This window comes from Rosa rugosa, chromosome 4, assembly GCF_958449725.1.
Source record: "Rosa rugosa chromosome 4, drRosRugo1.1, whole genome shotgun sequence".
Taxonomy (NCBI): Eukaryota; Viridiplantae; Streptophyta; class Magnoliopsida; order Rosales; family Rosaceae; genus Rosa; species Rosa rugosa.
Window position 1 is genome coordinate 2,612,887 of NC_084823.1, and position 26,006 is coordinate 2,638,892.

Consider the following 26,006-nt stretch of genomic DNA (forward strand, 5'->3'; position numbering starts at 1 on the left):
AATGGCTTTTGCATATAAATCAATGGCGGAACTTCATGGGGGCTGAAGTACCCCATCCCCCCCCCCCCCTCTCCTAGAAAAAAAAAAGGGCTAAATACTATTTACCACCCTGTGGTATGGACCTCGCATCAATTCAGTCCCTCGACTTTCAATTTCATCAAAAACACCCCTGCGGTATTATTTTCTCGTCCAATAGGTCCTTCCGATTCAATTCCGTCAGTTTCTAACGTTAACTGCTGACGTGGCATTCCAACTTAGCAAAAGTGGGACCCACACGCATGTGAAATTCCCAAAATGACCCTGGGCAACAGAATATGGAAAAATCCAAAATTAATTCCAGTTTTGAGGTTGAGGAGATTCGAACCCCTCCCAAAGCATATGCAAATGAATGGCCCAACCACCAGACCACTTGCAAAATTTTGGTATATTGCAAACAAAAATAGTATATATCTACATGATAGTGTTTTTTTTTTTTTTAAATATCCACCCACCTCTCTCCTCCTCTCCTCTTCTTCTTCCGCAACCCGCGCTCCCAAAGCCTCCTTCTCCTGCTCCATGCCTCGCCCTCCAAATTGAAATCGCCGAAACCGCAGACGAAACTCCAACAGCACCACCACCACCACCGTCCCCACCGCCAAGCCCGCCTTCTACACTTCTTCTGACCCTGAAAACTTCCAAGCCACCTTCAACCTCAACAGCCTCTACCACTCCTCCCACTCCTACCTCTGCCACTTCCTCGCCTCCGCCGCCGAAACCGCGGACGACCTCCAGACCCTCGTCTCCGTCGACGTTGACCGCAGGATAGTCGTCTCCTGCCGCCCCTCCACGCTACGATTCGTCGTGTTGACCTGCGCCGTCGTTACGGAAGGGAGAAGGTGGTGACGAGGAGGGATAGGAGTCTTGGAGGGAAAGAGGTTGTGGTAGTGAGGATAGAGAAGCCAAGAGCAGAGGAGGTTAGAGTCAAGAAGAACAGGGGTTTGGCGATTTTGGATAATCACCTATCGTCGGTGAGGAAGAGCTCAATGGTGGTTGGGATGGAGAGAGTGTTTAAGAATTGGGTTCGCTTCGGGGAGAAGCTTCCCCAATGGTGGCCAACTGCAACTTCCCCAAGAGAAAGAAGAGGAGGAGAGAGGTGGGTGGATATTTAAAAAAAAAAAAACACTATTATGTAGATATATACTATTTTTGTTTGCAATATACCAAAACTATGCAAGTGGTCTGGTGGTTGGGCCATTCATTTGCATATGCTTTGGGAGGGGTTCGAATCTCCTCAACCTCAAAACTGGAATTAATTTTGGATTTTTCCATATTCTGTTGCCCAGGGTCATTTTGGGAATTTCACATGCGTGTGGGTCCCACTTTTGCTAAGTTGGAATGCCACGTCAACAGTTAACGTTAGAAACTGACGGAATTGAATCGGAAGGACCTATTGGACGAGAAAATTATACCGCAGGGGTGTTTTTGATGAAATTGAAATGCGTGTGGGAATTTCACACGCGTGTGGGAATTTTGGGAATTTCACATGCGTGTGGGTCCCACTTTTGCTAAGTTGGAATGCCACGTCAGCAGTTAACGTTAGAAACTGACGGAATTGAATCGGAAGGACCTATTGGACGAGAAAATAATACCGCAGGGGTGTTTTTGATGAAATTGAAAGTCGAGGGACTGAATTGATGCGAGGTCCATACCACAGGGTGGTAAACAGTATTTAGCCCAAAAAAAAAAAAAAGATTTTAAAAATACTGTTATTCTATTGGTTGGTTTGTATTTTTTTCATAATCAAGAGTTATTTAGACTAAAATTAACAATAATGGCTCCAGTCTTAACACTAAGGATTAATTTCAGTTGACCCCCCTGAGGTTTGGGGGTGTCATAATTTCATTTTTGTCCCAACTCTCAATTTCACTTTTTTATCCCCTGAACTTTCCAATTTTTGTCTTCCGTGCCCAATGTCTCATTTTCCGTCCAAATTGGACTTTAAGTCTGATAATGGGGCCCACTTTGAGGGCTAAAATGGTCAATTCAAAATTTAGAAAAAAAAAAAAAACAGTTTCGACCTCTCTCTCCCTAAAACCATTTCTCCTCCCACCATCACCGTTGCGCTCCATGCTTCGCTTACCACCACCATGCCGGCAACGACCATGATCCATGAGCTCAGAAGATAAGGCATTGCCACCAGAACCAGCCTCAAAATTCATTTTAGTTGGGAAAACTGCTCCGAGACTGAACTTGCAGCATTCCCATCATAATCTCCAATTGCAAATTTGCGAATGAAAAGAAATGGAATCAGAAACAAAGACTCACGGATTGTCATTTTCATCGTACTCAAGAAATGGAATCAGAAACAACAAATTTGCTAATTGCAACATTCCCAGTACGTCATTCACCAGAATCCTAATAAGTGAACGCTTAAAAGAACTGAACAATTATGAAGAGGGCATACAATCCCAGAAACTAAAGGCACACAATTTCCTAAGGGCTCAATCACTCGATTCACAGAAAACAGAAAACGCAGTAGTAACAAAATCATAATCATTAGAAGATAACAAATGCAAAAAATCAAATTTCTTGACGAACAAAACAAGGAAACCCAGTTCCAACCTTTCTATAATCCACAGAAAATCCCAGCGCAGAAATAACCAATATCAAAACCCAATAAACCAAATTCACAACCCACCAAAGAACAAAACCCCAGACACCCAATCCCAAATCACCCAAAACAGATAAAACCCAGATGAGATTCCAGGCTCCAGAGTCCAAATTGGGAAGCAAAAAACACTGATCAGCAATCAATCCTAGTAAAGATTCGAAATTGAAGAACAGAGCAGAACAGAACAGAGAGAGAGCGGGCTGCTCACAATATAGCGCTTATAGAACTTCTGCTTGAAATGGCTGATGACGTCAGGGCTAGAGGCCATGTGAGGAGGGATGAGGATGTTGGCCCAATAGTCGGCCCATCTCGGGTCGTTCTCGTAGTCGTAAGCCGCCGCCGCTATCTTCTTCAACTTCTGTGGGTCGTCTCTCTCCTCCCCCATTATTCAAGATCGGCGATGCTTCCCTGCGACTCAAGATCGGAATCGGCTGGAGAATTCAGATCGGGCTGTCAAACCCTAGATTTATCGGAGGGCTCCGGCGGGTTGAGAGCAAACTCGGGGAGGAAGATTTGAATAGATAGATAAGTAAAAAGATCGATGTGGATGTCCTTGGTGGCGACGTCGTCCTCGAATAAGGGATTGGCGGCAGCGATGGCTTCTTCGGGTCGGGAGGTGAAGCCATCGGAGGTGGAGAGAGGAGAGGCGGAGTCGTCGACGTTGACGTCATCATCCTTGCCAATGACGTCGTCTTGGGGGGAGGAGGAGAGGTTGCCTTCGGCGTCGTCTTGGTCGGGGGCCATGGCAGTGGTGAAGCAGTGAGAGAGAGAGAGAGGAGAAATGGTTTTAGGGAGAGAGAGAGATAATAGAGAGGGGAGAGAGAGGTCGAAACTATTTTGTTTTGTTTTTTTTCCTTTTTCTAAATTTTGAATTGACCATTTTAGCCCTCAAAATGGGTCCTATTATCGGACTTAACGTCCAATTTGGACGGAAAATGAGACATTGGGCACGGAAGACAAAAATTGGAAAGTTCAGGGGGTAAAAAAGTGAAATTGAGAGTTGGGGGGGGGGGTGAAATGATGACACCCCCAAACCTCGATCAGGGGCGTAAACTGAAATTAATCCTAACACTAATTATTCTTTGTAAAAAGATAATTATAATAATTACATTTTTTGAATCAAGCCCAAATCGGGTGCCAATATATATATTCATCACAAGCTAGAATAGGCCGTTACATACCCTTCCGCAGTAGACAAGAAGATAGTGGTAGTACCCACAATGGTACATACATATAGACCCACTCATTAGACAAATAAATACGTAGACATAACGAGAATCCTCCTTTGGTACTACTCTAGAGGCGCTAGAGGTACATAGAGTGCATAAAAATGCATAACTTCCTAATATAAGGAAATTATTGTAAATAGACAAACTAAAAACATAGGGATAGGCCTAGGGCAAAACACCCCAGCCCAAATTAGAAAGCCTAGAGGGCAACCCAAGAGAAGAGGCCCAACTCGAGGCCCAGCAAGAAATGGTTGACCCAAGCCCTGACATCATCTCCTTCACCCATTTGTTGCCTGTACAGGTCGGTGCAGTTCCTCTACACGAACATCGCCACGAAACCAGAGTCCCACCGCCGAGCTCTGCCAAGAGACAACCAACGGTGCCACGAGCCATCGCCGAAGCAGCGCCCTGACATGAGCCTCCCACGAGCCCGCTCCGCCGATTCAGCACGTCACATCGCCACCCCTAGAAGCTCCAAAACCACGCCTCCGCTGGATCTGGAAGACCTTGATGAGCACGCCATCCCCGTACAAAAAAACAAACTTCCACGCCCAGAGATGCAACCCAAAACCCTTTGCCGACCAACCTACCAATACCACGAGCCAAATACCTCTCTCCTGACCTCCCAAGCAATTGCATTCAAGCACCCGTCTGGCAACGACTCAATAGTGGCTAGGCGAACACAAACCGGCTCTAAGCAGTCACCGTATGAGCAGAAATTCGTCAAACCCTCGACCAAGAGAATCCGAGTTTTTTGGAGCATCACACATTCACACGACTATGGGAGGATTTTAGTAAATATGTTTGTGTATTGTAATAATTACCTTAATAAATTGCCTTATGTATCTTATAGAATTCTATAAAATATTTATTAAATGAGTGCATTTAAAGGAGAATATTAAAGCATGCTTTTTTTTAATAGGATTTGATATTATTAGTCATCAAAGCCATAAAACAGGCCAGATTCTAACATACACTTACACAAGAAATCCGGTAAAACCAGATAATCCTATCTAAGCCAATTCTAAACTCATTAAAGTCTAAAGGGACGCTGGCTGGAAAGCAAGCCTAAAACAAGCAAGAACAACCTCGCTACTCTAAGGAAAAATCCATCATCTAGTCTAATCTGCTAGCACACAATTGTGGTACAAATAACAACTAGAAACATCTTAGAATAACCCATAGAGATTACTCCAACTTTAGAAGGCTTGTAACCAGATGTCTAATAGCGGAGGGACTTAAGAGAATGCTAGCTCCTTCCCCTTAGGGTTAGAGCCAGCACCGTCCTCAGCCTCTTCAGGAGCTAACAACCTCGGCAACATGTTGGTCTTGCTCTTCTTGTCCACTGCAGCAAACTCAACCAGCCCAAGATTGAGCTCAAACTCTAGAAAAGAGTTTCCGCCGTCGCCGCTCTCTTCTAGTCTCGAGATGCTCTGCTCAAGAATTCAATATTGTTATTATAAAGACATTTGAAATTTTGTAGTAGAATATTAAAGCATGCTTGATATATGGCATCAAAAATGAAGGAAAAATAGTTTTCCTTTTTTGTTATTCAATATTTGTTTGTATTTTAATTTTACAATAAATGTCAATTTTAGAAAAAAAAAATTATCATTATTTTTCACCCCCCTCAATGAGAAGTTTCAGGTTCCTCCACTGTTATAAATACAAGTATTTCTCTTGATAAAAATTTTAAAAAATAGAAATAAAGAAATGAAAAGGAAAATTGTAGCAAAGAAAAAAAAAATGCTTGAGATTCCAAATTTTTATACAAAATTTAGATCCCAAATGATGTGGCAGCCGCCATATCAGCATTTTACCTTCAATAGATATTCATGAGGTGGAATTTAACTATTTTTATTTTATAGTTCATATTACATTTAGTCTAAATTAAAAGTTAAAATATACTCCCTTCACTATTTTCTGAGAATCTCCTCCACCCCCACCATGCCAGTGAAAGATTTCAGCCGCTATGAAAGATTTCAATCTCAACCCTTTAACTAGATAGACCTTCTCTTTCCCATGACCTATTCTATAAACCAACTATTTAACAACAAGTCTTCCTCATAATAAATATTTCAGTTTACTTCATGGACTCTCTCCATCTGCACTAACATTGTGGTTGCCATCTAATCACATCCAGGTCCCCTTTCCCTTTGTAAGCTCTCTCCATTTGAAACTTTCTAGTGATTTTTTTTATTGATTGGATTTTGATTGAAGCACTAGCTGCATTTTAATATTGATTAGATCCCTGGTTTTATTTTGCCAATGATACGAAATGTGAATCAATTTTCACATATCCTTACTAGTGAATTTTCGATGGGGGTAGCCTCATGGTTATCTAAACAATGCACCAACAATTTCAAAATGGAAGCCTTTAAACACGTTCTTGATGATGTAAACCCTTTTCTCCTCAAGACTAAAGAATCGGCAACTATTGTCTTCTTGATCATTGCAAAAGATATATGAGTCATGGAGTTTAAGGCAAGGGATTGTAATATGGGGAAGCAACATAAGATTTGCAGCTAACCTTCAAGAAGAGCAAACTGCTTCGAAGCGGAGGATGTCAATGATTTTGGTTATCTGAACAACATATATTTTAGGATTAAATACTTGTTACTCCCTGTACTTTGCTGCTAAAAACAGTTCAGTCCTTCACCTTTTAAATTAAACAGCTTAGTCCTTATTCTCTCTAATTCTCACACAATAGGTCCAAAATGACTATTATGCCCCTCACTTCCTTTTTTTTATTATTTTTTTATTTTCTCTCTTTTTAGTTTTTTTATTTTTCTGTACATTTTTTTTTTCTGCTTCTCTCTCTCGGGATTGGGACTTCTCGGCCATGGCCTCCATGACAAGACCACAAATGCTTCGGTGAATCTGCAGCTCCCCGCTCTAGTTCCCCAACCCCAATTCCAGCTCGGACCAGCCAGCTTCGATCCCATTTCCAACCAACCTGCCTCCATTGAGCTCTACTCCTAACCCACCACTTAAACCCCCAATCTCTCACCCTCCTCAACCTCTTCTGCTCCACCGAATCCCAACCAAAAATCCTAACACCCAAACCGGATCCGCATCTAACGCCCCACTCGATCCCCAAAATGGATCCGCCACCCCGACGACACCACCACCCCAAACACTAAGACCCAGGAAGCTATGTCGGCTTCAAAGCCCAGAAAAGCTGAAGAACATTATCAGTAGACTAATCCGAGTCCAAATTCTGATACCCTATTACGGAAGTAGTTGCTCGACGCTCCGTGAAATTCAAATTCTGGTGCTCTCTTACCGACTCCATCTCTGGTCTCCTCTCTCTCTCTCTCAATTTTTCCTCGTTGTTTTTGTGATTGATGGGAAAGTTTTGGGCTTTTTGTTAGAGTTTTGGGTTTTTGTAGAGGAGACTTCGTGTTTGCTCTCGATGGTCAAGACATTCGATTCTGTACTCTTTGCCTATGAAGGTTTTTGTAGCTTGAAGCAGGTCAATGACTTCAATTTTGTGTCTTTGTATATTGTGAATTGGTCAATTGGATGGTTAAACAAGTATGTGAGTGGTCAATTAGTTTCAATTTTGGGTCTTTGGGGATTGAGATTTGAGAGCGTGTGAATTGTAGGCAGGTTGATATGAAGCTAAAGGTGTGTAGAGGCAATCCGATCAGAAAAGTTTTAGTAAGGGAAGCGAAGGCATTTCATGCTGATACTCTAATTGTTAGGACTTCCAAAACCCACCATAGAATTCGATCATCCGTTTCTGTTGCCAAGTACTGTGCCTGGAAATTGCCCAAAAGTTTCTCTGTTTTCGCTGTTGATAATGGCAAGGTTGTGTTCAAGAGGGAAGAAGCTGATAGCTGTGCACATCAATCACAAGGTCTTGTTTGCATTTGCATCTTCTGGGTTTGGATTATTTTAGTTCAGTGTTTGACTATTTGTTTTACCGACTCAGAAGTGTTAACTTCGCCCCACTCCGGCAGCCGCTTTCTTCACCATCTTTCCTCCATAACTCAATCGAGGCCTCACTGTGAGCATTAGGTTTCTGAAATGAGTAAAGAATCGGAGAGATCTGGTTCGCCGTCGGCGAGATAGTTTCGACCGGAGCTTCTTAGTCTTCTGGTGAGGTGGCACCGTTTCGAGTCTTTGCATCGTTCGGATTGATCGGAATTTCATTTTGTAACGGAAATTTGATTTTTGAAGTTTTGAATTTTCTGAGAGAAGAGTGTGAAAAGCTTTAAGGTTCTTTCGGTTTAGAGAGAGAGAAGCAAAAACAAAAAAAGAGAGAGAGAGATTAAAAAAAGAAAGAAAAATAATAAAAAAAGATGAAGTAAGGGTATGATAGTCATTTTGGACCTGTTGTGGACCTATTGTGTGAGAATTAGAGAGAATAAGGACTAACCTGTTTAATTTAAAATGTGAAGGACTGAACTGTTTTTAGCAGCAAAGTACAGGGAGTAACAAGTATTTAATCCTATATTTTATTAATTATCCACCTCACCAATTTTCAAAACAAAAGCCGATGACATGGCATATGCCACGTCATTTGGTATTGAAATTTTGTAATATTTTTTCGGATCTGTAGCAATACTAAAATAAAAAAAAAGGACGATGAGCCATCAATAGTTTTATATAATATCAATATTTTTTTATTAATAAAGTCCAATAATCAATAATGGGCTCGAATTGGTAAAAGCCCATAAAATAACAAAAATAGGTTGAGAATTCAACCTAATGGAATTGGATAAGTAAACAAGAGAGATTCTTGCGTAGGGCACCCGCACGGGACACGTGGTGGGGAGGGCCAATCACCGCCCAGCAGGGGGGGTGTTTTGGGTATTGCACATTAGGGAGCAGGGGCATTTTCGGAAAAGATGAAAAATTTTCTTTCCTCTGATTGGGTGGCCGTAAGGCCACGTGGTGGGGAAACCCCCACCTAAGTATTTTTCAGTAAACAAACAACTATCGCAAGGGCTGCCCTTACTATATGCTCAGTTCACTCTACATCTAAATTTTGGCATCTAAACTTCCAATGTTATCATCAATTACAAAAAAAAGAAGAAAAAAAAAAACTGAAAAAAGAAGATGAAGAAGCACACACCGTACGAATCAATCACCACCCACCACCATTCTATTGGCAATCTCATGGAATATGTTATATGCCACCACTAACTGAATTTCCTATGCCTTCCAACGGTTGGTCTGGGGAGTAAAGTTATGGATTTTTATGTATTGCTCTCGTGGGTTGCATATTAGGAGAACTCACTTCTCTTACAACACAATGACTAACGGAAGAGAATGATGACATCTGATTTGGGTGCTGATGGCGCTGGCGGCAGTTGAGGCAAGGTTTGCTGATGATGGAGGTGCAAATTTTGATCTTCATTGTTTCTTATTCGTTTATATATTATTTCATTTTGATTGAGGGTAATACATGAAGTGAGGAGTATATGCATGGTAGAGTGGCAACAGGTTTAGGTCAGCAATTTCTCCCAAAAAAAAAACAAAGAACAACAAAGGAACTAATTTACAATATGCAGCAGCTGATATCGAAGTTAAATTAAGATGGCAGATCGAAGGTCAATGATCATAGACCATACTCGATGCAATCCCCCTAAAAAGACTAATGAAGTAAGAAAAGCAAACCAAACCAAACCATCCTTAAGAGAGGTCATATAGCAAGATGACAACGAAATAAATAAGCTAATCAAATCGATCACTAGGTACTCTTTCTCCTTTCAAAAGCATGGCCATCAATACCCGGGACCAGGTGGACAAAGAGGACTATGGAGACCTGCAGGTGCTCTTGAAAGCTGAGGAGCAGCACAATTCAAGTATCCAGCATTACCATGACATCCAGGAGCATTGCCTGTGAATGAAGCAATTGCACAGGGTTGAAACGCGGCACTAGGATAGGCGTTAGTGGCAACACCGATGTTGACTGCAAAAAAAGCAACTTCATGATCAAGACCATATCCACACAAAAATTAAGAACAAAAGTAAACAGCCCTAGAACTTATATCCATGAAAGGATAGATTATCACCTGCTGGAGCTACTTCGTATTGCGGTGAAGGAGTGGGATGTGGCAAGATCCTCTCCCCGTATTTAGGTGAAAAAGGATATGACTCATCAAAGTTTCTGCAGGAATATGGTGAAGAGTAATTCGAGTTCACATCAGATTCTTCCTGCTTCATCTCCTCCAAAAGTTTATGTGATTCGTCTCTGTTGAGTTCAACGAACATAACCTTATAAAAGAAGACAAGAATTAGTATTAAGCAATCAATCAAAATTGCTTGGTGAAAACAGCAATAATAGAATCAGTTTTCTGAGTGATTTACCTCATCAAAAAGCTCATCTGAACAAGGCACGTCCTTGGTTACAGGTAAAGCAAAATTGGCTGCCAGAAAGATAATAATCCAGGATTAGAACATACAGATAAAAAAAAATCATACATAGTTACATACACAATAGGAAAAGGAACGACCATTACCCAACATTTCATTCAGTATATCAGCGGGTCCCAAAGATCCAAAATCTTCAAATCTTTTCAACAATCGAGTCTTCACCTCTTCAGGGCTTGGAAACACCACAACAGCAATCTGAAACAGAAAATAAAATATAACCATTAGATAAGCTGAATCCGAATCTGAATCTTGATACATACACTTATCATGAATGAAAGCTACCTGCTTGAAAAGATTGAACTGCCTAAGTTCATACTCACGGTCATCCTTGTCTACATATGTCCTATCAAGAATGTAATTGCGAGGACTGGTGGCTGCTCTGGCAGTTGCTCTGGATAAAAGACTATCTAAGATATAACTTGCTTTAATCATCAGACATTCGAGACGATATGGGTCACCAAGATTCTCCTTATGCTGCTTACGCAAGTGCCCTGGCACCTGCACATAGTTTCAATATATGTCACACTTTCTGTCAAGCAACAAGAATGAAATAATGAACAGAAAAAAAAAAAAAAAAAAAAACACATCAAGCGATCACAAACCTTCATTTGATCCAGAACCATATTTATCCCAAGCAAAACATATCGCTTCTCTGGGTGCTCTTTCACCCATTTTTCCGCCCAAGTTGTTTTGCCTGAGGCGGGCATACCCACCATCATCATCACTTCACAATCCTTTGGATCATCAAAAACTGGTCCCCCAATCGCATTTCCATCCCCAAGAGCAGCCGCCCAAGGCTTAAAACCATCTTCAGGAACAAGTCCACCTTCAACACTGAACTGCAACTCCACTTCCACATTTTTCAACAGAAGGTGAGGGAAAAAGGCAGATTCCCATTGAAAATTCTTCACTTCAGGATCCACCAGCGCATTGAACTTCATCGCCGTACCCAAACACTTTCCATTCTTGGAAAAAGAAATGGAAGCCAAGGGCTTTTCTTCAAGATTGACTGCACAAACAATAGTATCTCCAAGCCCAAACTTCCCACCATAGCACGGAGACCTCGTAGCATTCCAGAATTTTCCAGTGCCCTCATACCCAAAGCTGTGACTTGTTTCCCCTAGGCTTCCCACCACATCATCCCCTCTAGAAATACCAACCCGGCAAAGATTCCGGTCTTCAGGGTCAGTGTCCTCCATTTGAACAGATTGGAACGACACCACTTTGCAACCGAAACAGTACTTCCCACCGGTTATACCCATATTGGCTCGAGCACCGAACCAGCAATAAGCTAATCCCTTCTCGTACAGGGAAGAGCCCAAAAGCCCATTGCCTTCAATGTTGAAACCTACACAAAAATGAAACAGTTCAAAACAGAATTCAACTCACTAGCTATGAATTATTGAATCAACTTTAAAGCACATCCTTTCAATTTCATTCGAAACTTTTAGAGTTATATAAGTTGTTGAGCTTCATATAGCACGAGCCCAGATTAAAGAAAATCCAGTTCGCCTCCATATACAACTAAAGGCAGCTAAAACCCCGGCCGGTTCTCAATTACAAAGACTAAACAGGTCGTCGTCGTCCTCAGCCGGACACGAAGGAAAGCAAAGAGGTTTACGATATCGTGAAAAGGTTTTCCAAAGCAGAAAAGGTTTTGATTTGTGAACTCTCGCAAACTACAGACACGAAATTTAGATGCATGCATGGATGAATTAGGGAGTTAGGGTTTCGCGCTACCATTATCAAAACCTAAAGAAACTTACATACCTATGTCGCAATCGGCGGGATTGAGAACGACGCGTTGCTTCTGCTCGTCGGCCATTGGATGTCAGAAACGAGAGACTATAATAAGGACTGAGGAGAAAGATCAAAAAGGTGCGAGAGAACTTTGTGCAAGAGAATTGTGAAATCTGGTGCAAGGTGGGGGCTTTATATAACAGTTTTTTTTGTTTGGTCTTAAACCGACTCTTCCCTGCAAATATAAAACCGACATTGATTATTTCCAAAAACAAAAAGGGAAAAATCTACCCTCACGAGATTAGATCATTTTTTTTTTTAACATGATAATATTCTCCTAACAAGCAAAAAAAGATCTCAATGCAATCTTTATAATATGCTTGTAAAGAGTTTTGTATAATAGGGAAGCAAAAGTCAAAGCTTTAGCATCTTTTTCTTTTCCAACTCCAACAGATTCCCTCTTTTATAGCAATCTCTAAAATCTCCATATTCTTCCTTAAATGTTTAGAGATTGCTGTAAATATATGGAATTTGGTTTTCTCTTTCCTCACTTTCCCTAAAATAGGGATAGTTATAGGGAATCTGTTGGAGCAAAAGAGGCTTATTTTTCCCTAAAGTAGAGAAAAATCAAAATATGGGGAAGCTGTTGGGGTTGCTCTAAGGAAAGAAGTAAGACTTGAGCAAAATTAAAACGCCAAGGACTTAAAACGCTTCATGTCATAGTCATACTAATGCTGAATCAGTGGTTAGATTCCCCTAAATAAGATCTCCATGCAATCTTTATAATGTGCAAATACAGAGTTATAATTCTTATAAGGAAAGAAGTAAGATTTGATATAAAACGCCAAAGAATTAAGCACCATTCCTAGATCATTATCAATTGCTTTCTTTCTATCGAGCAATTAAAATCAATCCTCTTTAAATGAGTATTTAGCTGCTCCATTTGTTCTTCTAACTTTTTGCACTCTTCTTTATGGATCATACCAATGCAAAATCTAGGAGGAATCGAAAACGATAATCAGAAACCAACGTACGTCCAAGAGAAAAACATGTCAACTATAACTAGATAAAAATGTCTCCTTGTAAACATTATTCAAAAAGCACTGGGGTTGAGCAAGATTAGGAGACTTAAGACTTATGGCACTCAAGAGCACTCAAGATTAGGAGACTTAAGACTTATAGCTACTGTGGTAAACTCAGTATCTGTAACTACAATGTACAGAGCTTTGATTGCAGTAGTAAGAGATGACAAATGCACTAATACTGAAACCCTCATAAACCCATTATCAGAAATTTCCTTCTTTCCTGTGATATCAAGCCAATCAACATTAGAAATTAACACCTTTCTCCCTCCCACTATTATTTCAAACCCCATTTCTATTGCTATATTAAATGAAAGATAAAACCTTTGCCGAAAATTTCAAGCATATGGGCTCTCCATTACAACTGAGTTACTAACTGAAACTAAGAAATAGCCATATGATCAATTAGCTAGGTGCTGCACCTGATGAGATACAGATCAGCAATAAGCAACGGCTTCACAACAACCACACCGCCCTGTTCGTGGGCCAGTTGAACTTGGACGCTACAAAGTAAAAACACATAAATCAATCTTTTTGATGAAGGCCTATATAGGCGGCACATACAAACTCACTGGTCTCGACTTACATAGGTCCTCCAAAACTAAATGCAACGAATCAAAGCAACGAAAGCTGAAAGAACCCAAATTCTTCCTAGCGGTGCGATAAGACCTATGATTAGATATGTTTTTTGTTGATCCACCATTTTTAACACTAAGGAATGCCCAACGTCTTTCTCAACGTATCAAAATTATTTATATACGAATCAATTGCATATATTGAACAACAGGATCCGTGGCGCAATGGTAGCGCGTCTGACTCCAGATCAGAAGGTTGCGTGTTCGATTCACGTCGGGTTCAATTCCCGCTTTTTAATTTCAGCATTTGTTACTTTTTACCAGAATCACGGCGGCGCAACCAAACAATTAAATTGATCGAGTCGGCGCGGTCAACTTTAGCGGGCTCCATTCTCATTTTTATTATTAAAAAAAAAGAAAAAGAAGAAGCTATAAATAAGCCAGCAGTTCACACTTTCTCTCCTCACCTTCTAATTCCAGAAAACCCAATTCTTGAGCTGCTCTTCATCTACAGGTTTCCATTTCTAATTGATTTTCCAGCTCTGCTTTTTTATTATTTTCTACTCTGCCATCACATTGTTATGAATCAAATGCAAATTTCCACCGCTCTTGTTTTTCCTTTTATAAACTCGTAGATGAATTCTTATGCTGCCCAATTAAATTTGTAATTTTTATGGCTAAAGACGATTAATTTAGCTGTAATCTAGTAATCTGCTGTTCAAAGTTTTGTTCTTGTTCTTCGTCTTTTATTGGGTTTCTTAATTATTAATCATATGATTGGGTTTCTGAAATTATTTGTACTCTTAGATAGAGATGGTTAAGTTTATTTATATAATTATAGCTTCTGCACTAGTGAAAGTGTATAAAGTTGGGAAATTTTAGTTTAGTAATTCTTTGGCTGCAGGCAAGTTTCAAAATGGCTCTAACAGATGGGTTGGAAATCCCTAAACAAGTGCTGGATGCAGAAATCAAATCCTTTTATGACTCAGCTCCTCCTTTAAAGAACAGGGATGACGTCAGTGAAAAACTTGAGGCATTTGTTAAAAAGAATTCGCAACCTTCTGGCACGTTCACCTTTTTTCACTTTTTTTATATTTTCCAATTCTTTGAAACCTTAGATTCTATTGGTTTTTGATTGATTAACATAAATTATAGGAAATGGAGGAGCTAGGAGGGTGGTTTGTGTAACCTCTGGTGGTACCACGGTTCCTCTGGAGCAACGATGTGTGCGCTACATTGACAACTTCAGCTCAGGTCACAGAGGAGCAGCTTCCACAGAGTATACCACCTTAAAATCACTGAATAGGCCATATTTAATATATAGGATATTGATAGGAGTTGTCTGATAATATTACAGGTACTTTTTGAAGGCAGGCTATGCTGTTATCTTTCTGTATCGGAGGTAATGATGGTTTCTATCACCTTATATATGATCTATTCGTTTCAACAATTTTAAATGGTACAAGAGAATCGTATTTCTTATAATTTGTTATCTGCAAATGTTATGCAGGGGAACCTGCCAACCATATTGCAGATCTCTTCCCGATGATCCGTTACTTGAATGTCTGGAAATTTTGGACGAGTCAAACATTCAAGGTCTGTATTTAGTTATTTACTGTACTTGTATGGTTATATATGTTCTCTTCTTATACTTGTAATAGAAATACACCTGATTAGTCAAACGTTAATTTATGTTTCCAGCTCTCAAGTTTGGGTATGACAAAATGATACATGGTTTTGTGACATAGCAGTTAAACTATATAGTTGCAAAAAACCTCTAACTTGATAAAGACCATCGCATGCCATAAAAAAAAAAAACGAGACCTTTGTGCAATGGGTACACAATTACACCACTCAGAATTCTTAATTTTCATGGCCTAATTAACAGAAACAATTTTCTGAAGTAATGAAGCTTTTCACTCATTGACAGCTCAACACTTTTCAGGACTATTGTCTATTTCTTAATAATTGGTTCCACCACATCCAGGTTCAATTTCCTTAAGTAGCTTAGTAGAGATTTAATCTGTATGCACCGGTATATGTTTTGCATAGTGCCAAGTCATAAATACTGGTATATGGATGAAGCTGAAGAGAAGAGTAGGCATAGAGGATGGTGGAATGTTATGATCCTAAAGGTTGAGAGGTTAAACTATTTAAGTCGGCCTTACAATGCTTGACTATCTGAGTTATTGTTTTAGGCGCTGATCTAGTTTTTGGGATACAGGAGGAGTCTTTTCTTTTCTTGCCGCTTTCTTGTGATGTCAAAGTTGATTTGACTAGCAATACTATATAACCCTTTGATGATTATCTTATGATATGAATTATAACTACATATGTCATGAATATGTAAAACAGTTCCTGCTTAGATGACAGAACTTTGTTTCATATTCACAGTTCACCAGTCCCATTCACAAGCAGTGAGGAGTGCTATCACTAAGACTCATGCTGTATGGACCACTTTTATTTTTCTTGCATTGAGTAATTTCTTTACATAGTTGTCCATATATAATATATTGACTTTTTTCTCCTCTTGGCATATAATGCAATAGCAAAATAGTAGCACTATGTGACAATGAATCCTAAATGGTTATTTATTTATTTTATTGTAGGCAGTAGCAGATGGCCTCTTGCTGAAACTTCCCTTTACAACAATATTTGAGTATCTCCAGGTTAGCTTTAGAGGCTACCTTAAAGCTGCCTGCATTACTTTGCATTTTGTTAAGTGGCTGGTAGTTTTAGATATCTTATGTGCTTGACTAATTGGTCTTGGCATATGAGCAGATGTTGCAGATGGTTGCGTTTACAATACGAAGTATTGGACCACATGCCATGCTATATCTTGCAGCAGCAGTATCTGACTTTTACGTCCCTTGGAAGAGCATGGTAATGATTACTAACTGTTTTTTGTTTATGTGCTTTTCACTGTGTTTTATGGTTGCATTATACACCTCAAGAGGTAGATAACATAACCCTTCCCTTTGACCTCAGTATTCCTTAAATAGGTTGCAGCGGCAAAATATGTAATCCTTGGAAGTTTCATAGCATGTCTTTAAAGAGTGATATCACTGATATGTAATGATTCCATAGAATATTCTTTCATGTGTACGTCTCATTTTCTTTAAAACAAAAAACAATGCTTATGCAGGCAGAACACAAAATTCAGTCAGGGTCGGGTCCATTGGATATGCGACTTGTTCAGGTGCCAAAGATGCTCTTAGTGCTGAGGAAAGAATGGGCCCCCATGGCCTTCTGCATATCATTCAAGGTTAGACACGAAGCTTCTGCTTTTCTTCTAGTCACTAATCCTATCTATCAAAGTTTTATCTTTTTACGAGTTATGATAACTGTACATGGATGAAAAACTATTTTCCTTAATACTATATAGAAGAGTTTTGCTTGTGGCTGAATAACCTAATGATGACTTCAATACTTTGTTGGGGGAGTATCATTCATTATAGTTCTCACCCCAGTGTTTCAGACTTCCATTTTTCGTATTCTCAGTTGGGGAAATAGGAAAACTGGGTAGGTTTAGACAGGAAATAGTTTTCCATTATGGCTTGTGTCTCAAATAAAGTGGACCTGTATGTCTCACTCCACTTGTTATGATGCAGTTGTATATCTACTACAAAATGTCAGACTCCTTTACTTTCTTTAATGTATTAATGTTTAATCTTTGTTTCCCACAAGAGTTTTGAGGGTTAATTACCCTGCTTAATTGCCCCAACTAACATGATGCAGTATTATTTCTTGGTGACTAAAAACCTATGACATGCCTGAACAGCTAGAAACAGATTCAAAGATCCTGTTAGAGAAAGCTGATATGGCTCTTAGGAAGTACAAGATGCATATGGTTGTAGCCAATGAGCTTTTGAGCCGAAAAGAAGAGGTTGTGGTTGTCACCAGCAATGAAAAGATTTCAGTTCGCCGAAACAAGTCTCTGGGTGTTGATGATGTGGAGAGCGCCCTTATTGAGCTTCTTGTGGAGAGGCATTCAGCCTATGTTGAGAATTCTGATCTATGATCAAGATTCAAGACTGATTTCATCTGAAGGTGTAACAAGATAGTTCTCTTTCCGGCTAAGATTACCTACTAATTTGTGGACTATGTCATCGACCTTGGAGAAATATAGTTTTTATCTCTGTACTTGCACAAAATTTGCTGTTGACAGCAATCAGATTTTTGCATACTATATCACACATTGGAGGGGAGATAGGGAAAATATTATCTCTCTTGTATGTCATGGAACTGTAGAGTTTCAGTTAATAAAGCTCAAGTCTTATTGTCTCCTTGCGAGAAATTTCAGAAACAATTTGGCTAGAAGAAGTCCATTTATCATTGCTACTCACCCGGCTTTGAAAGCGCTTTGATCTCTATAGGAGCTTTATGTTTCGAAGATCACTTTTCCATCCTTATTCCGAATGATGGAATCCCTTGATCACAAATTTTACAGTTTGGCCGAAACAATAGGCATTTTTTTCCCAAGAAAATACAAAAGTTTCGAGATTGAAGTCTACAACGTTGGTATAACATATGCAATGAAAACATGCATGTTCTGGCCTCTTCGATCTTTATTTGATCAGCAGAAGTGTTATTGATCCATATGCAACATATACGAATACAAAGTTACATACCCCCCCCCCCCCCCCCCTCCCTTTTTTTTTTTTTTGAGAATATAGTTACATACCACCAAAGTAAGAGAGAGAGAGAGAAGATACTGATATCTTCTGTCTTCTTACACACAAAGCTCTGGTTTCTCAGGTTAAATTTACTATGAAAGGCAATTAATATATAAAAGTAAAACAGGTACAAAATAGGAGAGGATATAATCTTCAATCAGGCAATCACTTCATGAGCATCCTCCAAATTGCTATAATCTTTTAAAGAAATCAAGGTCTCAGGATAACTATGCATATCCATATAGTTCTCATTCTGACATAATGGGTATAAATTATAATACACGATTGACGGAACCATATCTTAGATCTAAAAAGAACACACAAGTATGCGGAAAATTGTGACTTGTGAAAGATATGCCATGTTCCCAGTCCCCTGGAGTATCATATCCACAACGATTTGTGTCGGATATTTTGTTCTTGTAGTATCTCACCCATTGTTTTTCGTCAAAATCTTTTAATAACCATATCTCAATGTCCATAATCATACCTCCTGGTGATGAAGAAGAAGTTGTCTCCACAATGGCCAAAGATCCTCTCAGAGTAAGCAAACGCATTTTTGAGTTGTTCGAGCTTTTTAACGTGGGAGGAGTAGGGATGCAATAGAACTCTACTTTCTTGAAATCCTGATGACACTAGGATACCTGAATGGACTAGGAGAGCCCAAGAACATTCAAGAAGCATCTAGAAGAAGTCCAAAATGTCCTATACAAAGGTGATATGGATTGGGAGTCGTTTTTTGGAGTCCGTATTGAACACAGATTGATTTTGGACGAATTTCCAAGTATTTATCTATATGACGTCAAAAAGGGAGAGTTTGAGAAGAATTTACTTTGTATGTAATCAGGAAAATAAAATAAAAGAGAATATCTATTAAATAAGGTTTCCTGATTACATAAATATTGTAAGAATGCTGAAATCAAGTCCAGATACATTGACTAATTCGGCAAAGCTCCTACTTTCTAGAATCAAGATTAATCTCTACTTCCTTTGAAATATTTCTATTGATCAGATGATGCAGAACAAGTAGAGAAAGACTTTGACACCAAGCTATGCCGTGCAATATAAATAGGGGGAGGCATATATGTTTTCTTCATTATCAAAACCCATAATCAAATTCGTAAATATCTCCCCTTTACTCTCTAAATTTCGTCTCCTCTCCATTGTTCAAGCATTGAAGTCATGAAGCATCTCCACCTCCTTGCCGTAGTCATCATCAACGTCCTCCATCCTTTTGAAGTCTTTTTTGCGTTCTTGAAGTTCTTCAAAAGTATAACCATGTCCTTCTATCTTTTGTTTTTGGTTTCTTTGTTTTGTAACGTTAAAAACAATTATACTAGTGTTCTAGGTTTTTGTTTTAAATGGATGTTTCGACAATTTGTGAGAATAAAGTTTGTGTATTATTGTTTAGTTTTCAATAACCATGAAGCATGATAAACGTTTTAGGTTTCTAGAATACATAAATTGCGATTTCTATATGCGATAAATTAAGTTTGTTGATTTTGTATGAATAACCTACCTTTCATGTTTTTCGTGTTCTTCGATGGCCAATTTAGCATTTGAATTGCATGATTCATTCCAAATTAAGATATGCTAGCGTTCTAGGTCTTAATTGCTAAATGAAAAACCTATAATTCTTTAGGTAAATCAACAATGAGTTTTGCATGCTTGATTGGCGTTCCAAATTATGTTCTTGGCTTAAATCAATCAAACTTTCATTGATCTTTATGCGTTAAGTATGTTTTGTTAGTGACTCCACTCATTCAATTTCAAATAAAAAAGACTCATCCTTAGAACATGACGGAACGGTTTATCAGCCATCTTAATTAACACATGACCTCTGGTCAACGATCCAAACCCATAAGCTCCACTTGGGATACCATCCCCAATCATCAAATTTCTACACTCAAGGTTTCTTGGGGTTCAGAACAAACAGAGTTTCGGTAGAATCTACAAAGCAAATAAGACAACCAAAAGAACCAACGATATGGACTACTGGGAGCTTAATATCACGAAACATTCTAGGAGTAAAAATTGGCCTACTTTCCAATAGTTTTTCAATATGAAGCACACCCAAAAACCTGTCAGTACTGCATACTAGTAGATGTGCCTCCTTGCCAAGAACCAATTCTCCATACTATTGGGAGGACATAATTCAACGCCAGTGTCAATTCACCAACTGCATCTGTGAAAGTTCCTTCAATGGCTGGCTTAGGAGAATGATCTCCAAAATGTCGTGCAGATCAGCTCGTTGGAAATAATCGCTCATATCTATACCTTACTGTGCAAGAAACAATCTTTATGAAGATGGATGATGGAAATGGTTGTTTGATGAATAAAATATTTGCTATATTTTAAGTGATAAACTCTCTGCATTTTACTTGGTTAATTATTCTCTTAACATTATCATTTCTAACTTAGTTTTGTGTTTTTAGGTAATTTTGAGTCTAAAAGGGCAGGCAAGGAGGAAATGGCGCAGAAATAGAGAAATGAAGTTTTCTCAATCCTACTAGGTGAAAGAATCCCAGTTGAAGTAGGAATCCTGAATCAACTAGGAATCAAGCTCGTGGAAATGACAGAAATGAAAAATGACAGAATCGCAATTGGACAAGGAAACATAATCCTGCCAGGAAAAGGAAACCTAATGCGACAATGAGTCCTGCATGCTCGATTGGCATTCCAACTTGTGTTCTTGGCTTAAATCAATCAAACCTTCATTGATCTTTATGCGTTAAGTATGTTTTGTTAGTGAGTAGCGTTCTATGACTAGCATTGCATGTTTAGTAGGGTTAACCATGGTGCGTTTGTCTAGTTAATTTAATTAAGGAAAGTTATGAGGACTTTGTATGCGTTCATCTCTGTTCTTGATTGATTTCTTTCATCTACATATTTTGATCTATGGTTTATGATTAGATTACCTGTTTTCGTATTAATGGATGTTAACTTCATCTCTACATCTTTTTTGTCCCCTACTTCTACCTTGATTCATGGTTTGATCAATAACTTGTATTATATAATTAGATTAGAATACAAACTCTTATAAATCCCCCTTATCTTGTAATTTCATAAATATATTGTTATACTTTGTTTTATTTTTGTTTCATATTTTGTAAATAATACTAATTTGTTTTAATGTTTTTGACAGGAAGTATACCCCAATCCCCGGTTTAGAACGATCCCTACGTACTCATACCACTATTTGATGCATGGTTAATTTTGAGCACTCAAATCGAGTCCATCATTGTTATCAAAGAGATAATGACGGTTACTCAGAAAGAGTGATGATGGCAGAGAAAGGGTTTCAGGTATTAGTTTTGGAAAAGCAGAATTTACAGAGGTTTTGGAGAAAGAAGGAATCTTGATGAAGAAGGATGATGGCAATGGCTGGAATAAGAGAGAAAATGGATGATGGCAATGCTGGGTACTCAGAAAAAACGATGATGAAGGAGAAAGAGTTTCAGGTATTGAAGCATTTATAGAGGTTTTAGAGAAGAAGACTGACTATTCTTTTTTGAAAGGTACGACAACCAAGTATTAGAGCCAAAAAAATGGTTTAAATAGCTTATTCTGGGTTCCGGCCGAGCGCGTTTCCGGTCAGTGCCAATTTTGTGTTTTCATTCTAAGGCCCATTTTTTGTTTTGATTTTAAGGCCCATTTTCTATTTTCAGGGCCCAAAACACAGTCATCGTCGGAGGGGACTGCGAGGTTGATCAGTGGAGTAGGGTAGAGCCGGAATTCTTCGATGCCGCTTGATACGCTCAAAGTGAGTGCCAATTTAAAATCATGCATCGAATAGTAGTATGAGTAAGTAGGGATCGTTGACTCCCTATCCATTTGATGTGGAAGAGGAAATTTGACGGCGGTATCTCTTTTTATTGTTTTTGTTTTTTTATGTTTATTTAGGTTTTTCTTCTTAGTTGTTTGGTTAAGGCAATGTAGTCCCTACTCATTTAAGCTAGGGTTTGGGGATCTTGGTGTTACAATTGTGCCATTGTTATGGTGTCACTCCCGGGGACTGATGGCTTTATTCTTGGTATCATCTTATGGTCGAGGTATTGGGGAAGAGCTCTTGCACGTGATCTGGCAATTTTGGGTTACGGTGTTGAAGAGAGCTTTTTTCTTCTTGAGATTGGCTGTGAGGAGGTATGAAGATTTCTGGGTCAGGTTGTCTGATGAGCTATTGTTATGGCGTTATTCCCGAGGACTATATGTTATATTATCGGTGTCTTCTTGTGGTCAACATGGCGGCGATTTATCCTTATACGTGGTCTGGTTGGTTTGGGACACGGTATGGAAGAGGATGACATGGTTGTTTTTAGTGTTGGCGGCAAAGAATTATCGTGACTCTTGGGATTGGTATCGTTGTGTAGCTCAATTAATTGGGCGATTAGGTTGGTTAGGGGTTGGGCCCGCTTGGCTCATGGATGTCATTGGTGATGACGGACCCGTAACTGAGGTTATTAATAGGGAGGAGAGTGGGGAACTTATGTCCACCACCGGTCATTCCCGTCTTATGTAATTTTGATTTATGGAATAAAAGGTCTTTCATTCTAAAAAAAAAAGAGTAAGTAGGGATCGTTCTAAGCAGGGATTGGGGTATACCTACTATCAAAAACGTTAAAACAAATTAGTATTATTTACAAAATATGAAACGAAAAAAAAAAAAATATATAAGTATGTATTTACGAAATTACAAGATAAGGGGAGATTTATAAGAGTTTGTATTCTAATCTAATTATAATACAAGTTATTGATCAAACCATGAATCAAGGTAGAAGTAGGAGACAGAAAAGATGTAGAGATGAAGCTAACAACCATTAATATGAAAACAGGTAATCCAATTATAAACCATGGATCAAAATATGTAGATGAAAGAAATCAATCAAGAACAAAGATGAACGCATACAAAGTCCTCATAACTTTCCTTAATTAAATTAACTAGATGAACGCACCATGGTTAACCCTATTAAACATGCAATGCTAATCATAGAACGCTACTCACTAACAAAACATACTTAAAGCATAAAGATCAATGAAGGTTTGATTGATTTAAGCCAAGAACACAAGTTGAAATGCCAATCGAGCATGCAAGACTCATTGTCGCATTAGGTTTCCTTTTCCCGGCAGGATTATGTTTCCTTGTCCAACTGAGATTCTGTCATTTTTCATTTCTGTCATTTCCACGAGCTTGATTCCTAGTTGACTCAGCATTCCTACTTCAACTGGGATTCTTTCACCTAGTAGGATTGAGAAAACTTCATTTCTCCATTTCTTTTCATTTCTGCTCCATTTCCTCCTTGCCTGCCCTTTTAAAAACACAAAACTAAGTTAGAAATGATAATGTTAAGAGAATAACCAAGTAAAATGCAGAGAGTTTATCACTTAAAATATAGCAAATATTGCATTCATCAAACAACCATTTCCATCATCCATCTTCATAAAAATTGTTTCTTGCACAGTAAGGATAGATATGAGCGATTATTTCCAACGAGTTGATCTGCACGACATTTTGGAGACCATTCTCCTAAGCCAGCCATTGAAGGAAATTTCACAGATGCAGTTGGTGAATCGACACTGGCGTCGAATTATGTCCTCCCAACAGTATGGAGAATTGGTTCTTGGCAAGGAGGCACTTCTACTGGTATGCATTACTAACAGGTTTTTGGGTGTGCTTCATACTAAAAAACTATTGGAAAGTAGGCCAATTTTTACTCCTAGAATGTTTCGTGATATTAAGCTCCCAGTAGTCTATATCGTTGGTTCTTGTGGTGGTCTTATTTGCTTTGTAGATTCTACCGAAGCTCTGTTTGTTCTGAACCCAAGAAACCTTGAGTGTAGAAATTTGATGATTGGGGATGGTATCCCAAGTGGAGCTTATGGGTTTGGACCAGAGGTCATGTGTTAATTAAGATGGCTGATATGCCCTTCCGTCATGTTCTGAGGATGAGTCTTTTTTATTTGAAATTGAATGAGTGGAGTCAGTTGAGGACCGACTTTAGGGAATATGATTGGAGTTTTCATTTGGTTTCAAGAGCTCCTGGTGTTTTCATAAATGGTTCTTTCTGTTGGCTGGGTAGGGTTAATCAGGGAAATCGTGTAAGAATTTGTGGACTTATCAATCTCGATTAGGAATGCAATAACTTGCTACTCTACTTGCAGAAAAAGTAATCGGACAGAGTTGTGCTATTCTAGTTTAATTCCTCCTGCATTGAGGATACAAATTTATGTAATGGCCATGCTTTGTATCATTAGTAAACTCTTTTGTATTTGAATCAGGATTGATATCCCTATTGCAATTAGGACTAGTAAACCTTTATGGGAAGGTGGCTAGTTTTGTTTGCCTACTTAAGTACTTGGTCCCTGCTCTAGCTATTATCAAGCATACATTGTTCTCTGCCCATTAGAGACAGCCTAAGGGATAGCTCAGAGGAGAAGTACCAATATTCGACCATATCTACACCAGGTTTGTATTAAGTTCCACAATCTTCATTCTCTATGCATGAGTGAGTTCGTGTTCTTAATCTTGAGCATAACACATATATCCATATATACATCAATATTAATTTACAAATCGAGCTTTCGACTCCATTATCATGTATAATGGAAATGAAGACGAGTTTGATTACATAGAGCTTCCGGAGAGGGAAGAGCTGGAATGTGGGAAATTGGAAGATGCACTAGTATTTGGCTTATGCATCCCGATACCAAACAATTTGAGAGGATTCCAATCCATGGATATGCATCTGCATTGGTGTGTCAACCCCTCTACCTCTGTCAAGAGAGAGAATTTGCCTTAATGCTAGTCCAAAATCAAAGGGTCAGCCTCTACAACTTGAAGAGTCATCATATTGTGAAAGATATCAAGCACTTTCCAGCCCACACTCACTCACACTACATGTTCCAAGCAATTTGTTTTAAGGACTCTTTTGTGTCACCTGCAATAGGATGACTGAAGGGACAGTAGCTGAACATATTGTAGACTAAACAGAAGATGAGCCATTCACCAACAGTAGACGAAAAGTGGTTTGAAAGAAGACTACATTTAGACTTGAGTTTTGGTTAGCAGAAGAGGCGCCTTGGTTTCTCATCAGGCTTTTGGTTCAATGAGCCTATTTTTAATGTCGAGATTTAAGTCTGTAATTTGTCTTAGTTCAAAATTGCTAGTTGGTAAGAATGACTCAAGAAATTGGTGATCTGTTTTTTGGTTGTTCTCATGTTCTGTAATAGAAGTTCTAGATTTCCTTTGTTTAGTGGGAGAATTTACTGTCGTTCAGTTCTCTTAGCAACTGATTTTGTTAATTAAGTTTGTCGATTTTGAAAGTGCATTCTCAGTTTCATTAAAGGAAACTTCATTCAAAACCATTCTGAAAGGCACTTGGATTTGAAATCTGCCCCGCTGATACTTCAGTCTGAATCAGTGTTACTGCCCCAACTCGGTTGCTCTTCCGAGATGTTCAGCAATGATTACGATATGTCCATTACAGTAAAAAAAAACCTCAAGGAAGAACATAGCCAAAACACAAGCTAACCATGCAGTGCTGATGTAGAACAGATGGCAGCCCAATTTGAAGACTAGTTGGATCGTGCTAAAGGAGGAAAACGAAAAGTGAATAGTAGACGCGAAACAGCTCCTCGGAGTCCGTTTGGGACGCCCCTTACCTTTCCGGGAA

The 26,006-nt window shown here is 39.0% G+C and overlaps 2 protein-coding genes and 1 non-coding gene across 3 annotated transcripts; 2 read left to right on the forward strand and 1 right to left on the reverse strand.

Moving 5' to 3' along the window:
* Positions 1-9,369: 9,369 nt before the first annotated feature.
* On the reverse strand, positions 9,370-12,189 carry LOC133707098 (uncharacterized). Its single transcript, XM_062132637.1, has 7 exons — positions 12,037-12,189; positions 10,869-11,614; positions 10,549-10,764; positions 10,353-10,461; positions 10,201-10,259; positions 9,906-10,107; positions 9,370-9,802 (listed from the first exon to the last, which is right to left on the reverse strand). Exons 1-7 carry the CDS (start codon positions 12,089-12,091, stop codon positions 9,615-9,617), a joined length of 1,575 nt encoding a protein of 524 aa, XP_061988621.1. The 5' UTR covers positions 12,092-12,189; the 3' UTR covers positions 9,370-9,614.
* Positions 12,190-13,874: 1,685 nt separating this feature from the next.
* TRNAW-CCA (transfer RNA tryptophan (anticodon CCA)) lies at positions 13,875-13,946 on the forward strand. Its single transcript has one exon. It is a non-coding gene; the product is annotated as a tRNA-Trp (tRNA).
* A 76-nt stretch (positions 13,947-14,022) lies between these two features.
* On the forward strand, positions 14,023-17,949 carry LOC133746200 (phosphopantothenate--cysteine ligase 2-like). Its single transcript, XM_062174370.1, has 10 exons — positions 14,023-14,177; positions 14,568-14,727; positions 14,819-14,942; positions 15,021-15,065; positions 15,174-15,259; positions 16,058-16,110; positions 16,273-16,332; positions 16,445-16,546; positions 16,809-16,928; positions 17,445-17,949. The coding sequence occupies exons 2-10, from the start codon at positions 14,580-14,582 to the stop codon at positions 17,682-17,684; spliced, it is 978 nt and encodes a 325-aa protein (XP_062030354.1). The 5' UTR covers positions 14,023-14,177; positions 14,568-14,579; the 3' UTR covers positions 17,685-17,949.
* The last annotated feature ends 8,057 nt before the right edge of the window (positions 17,950-26,006 follow it).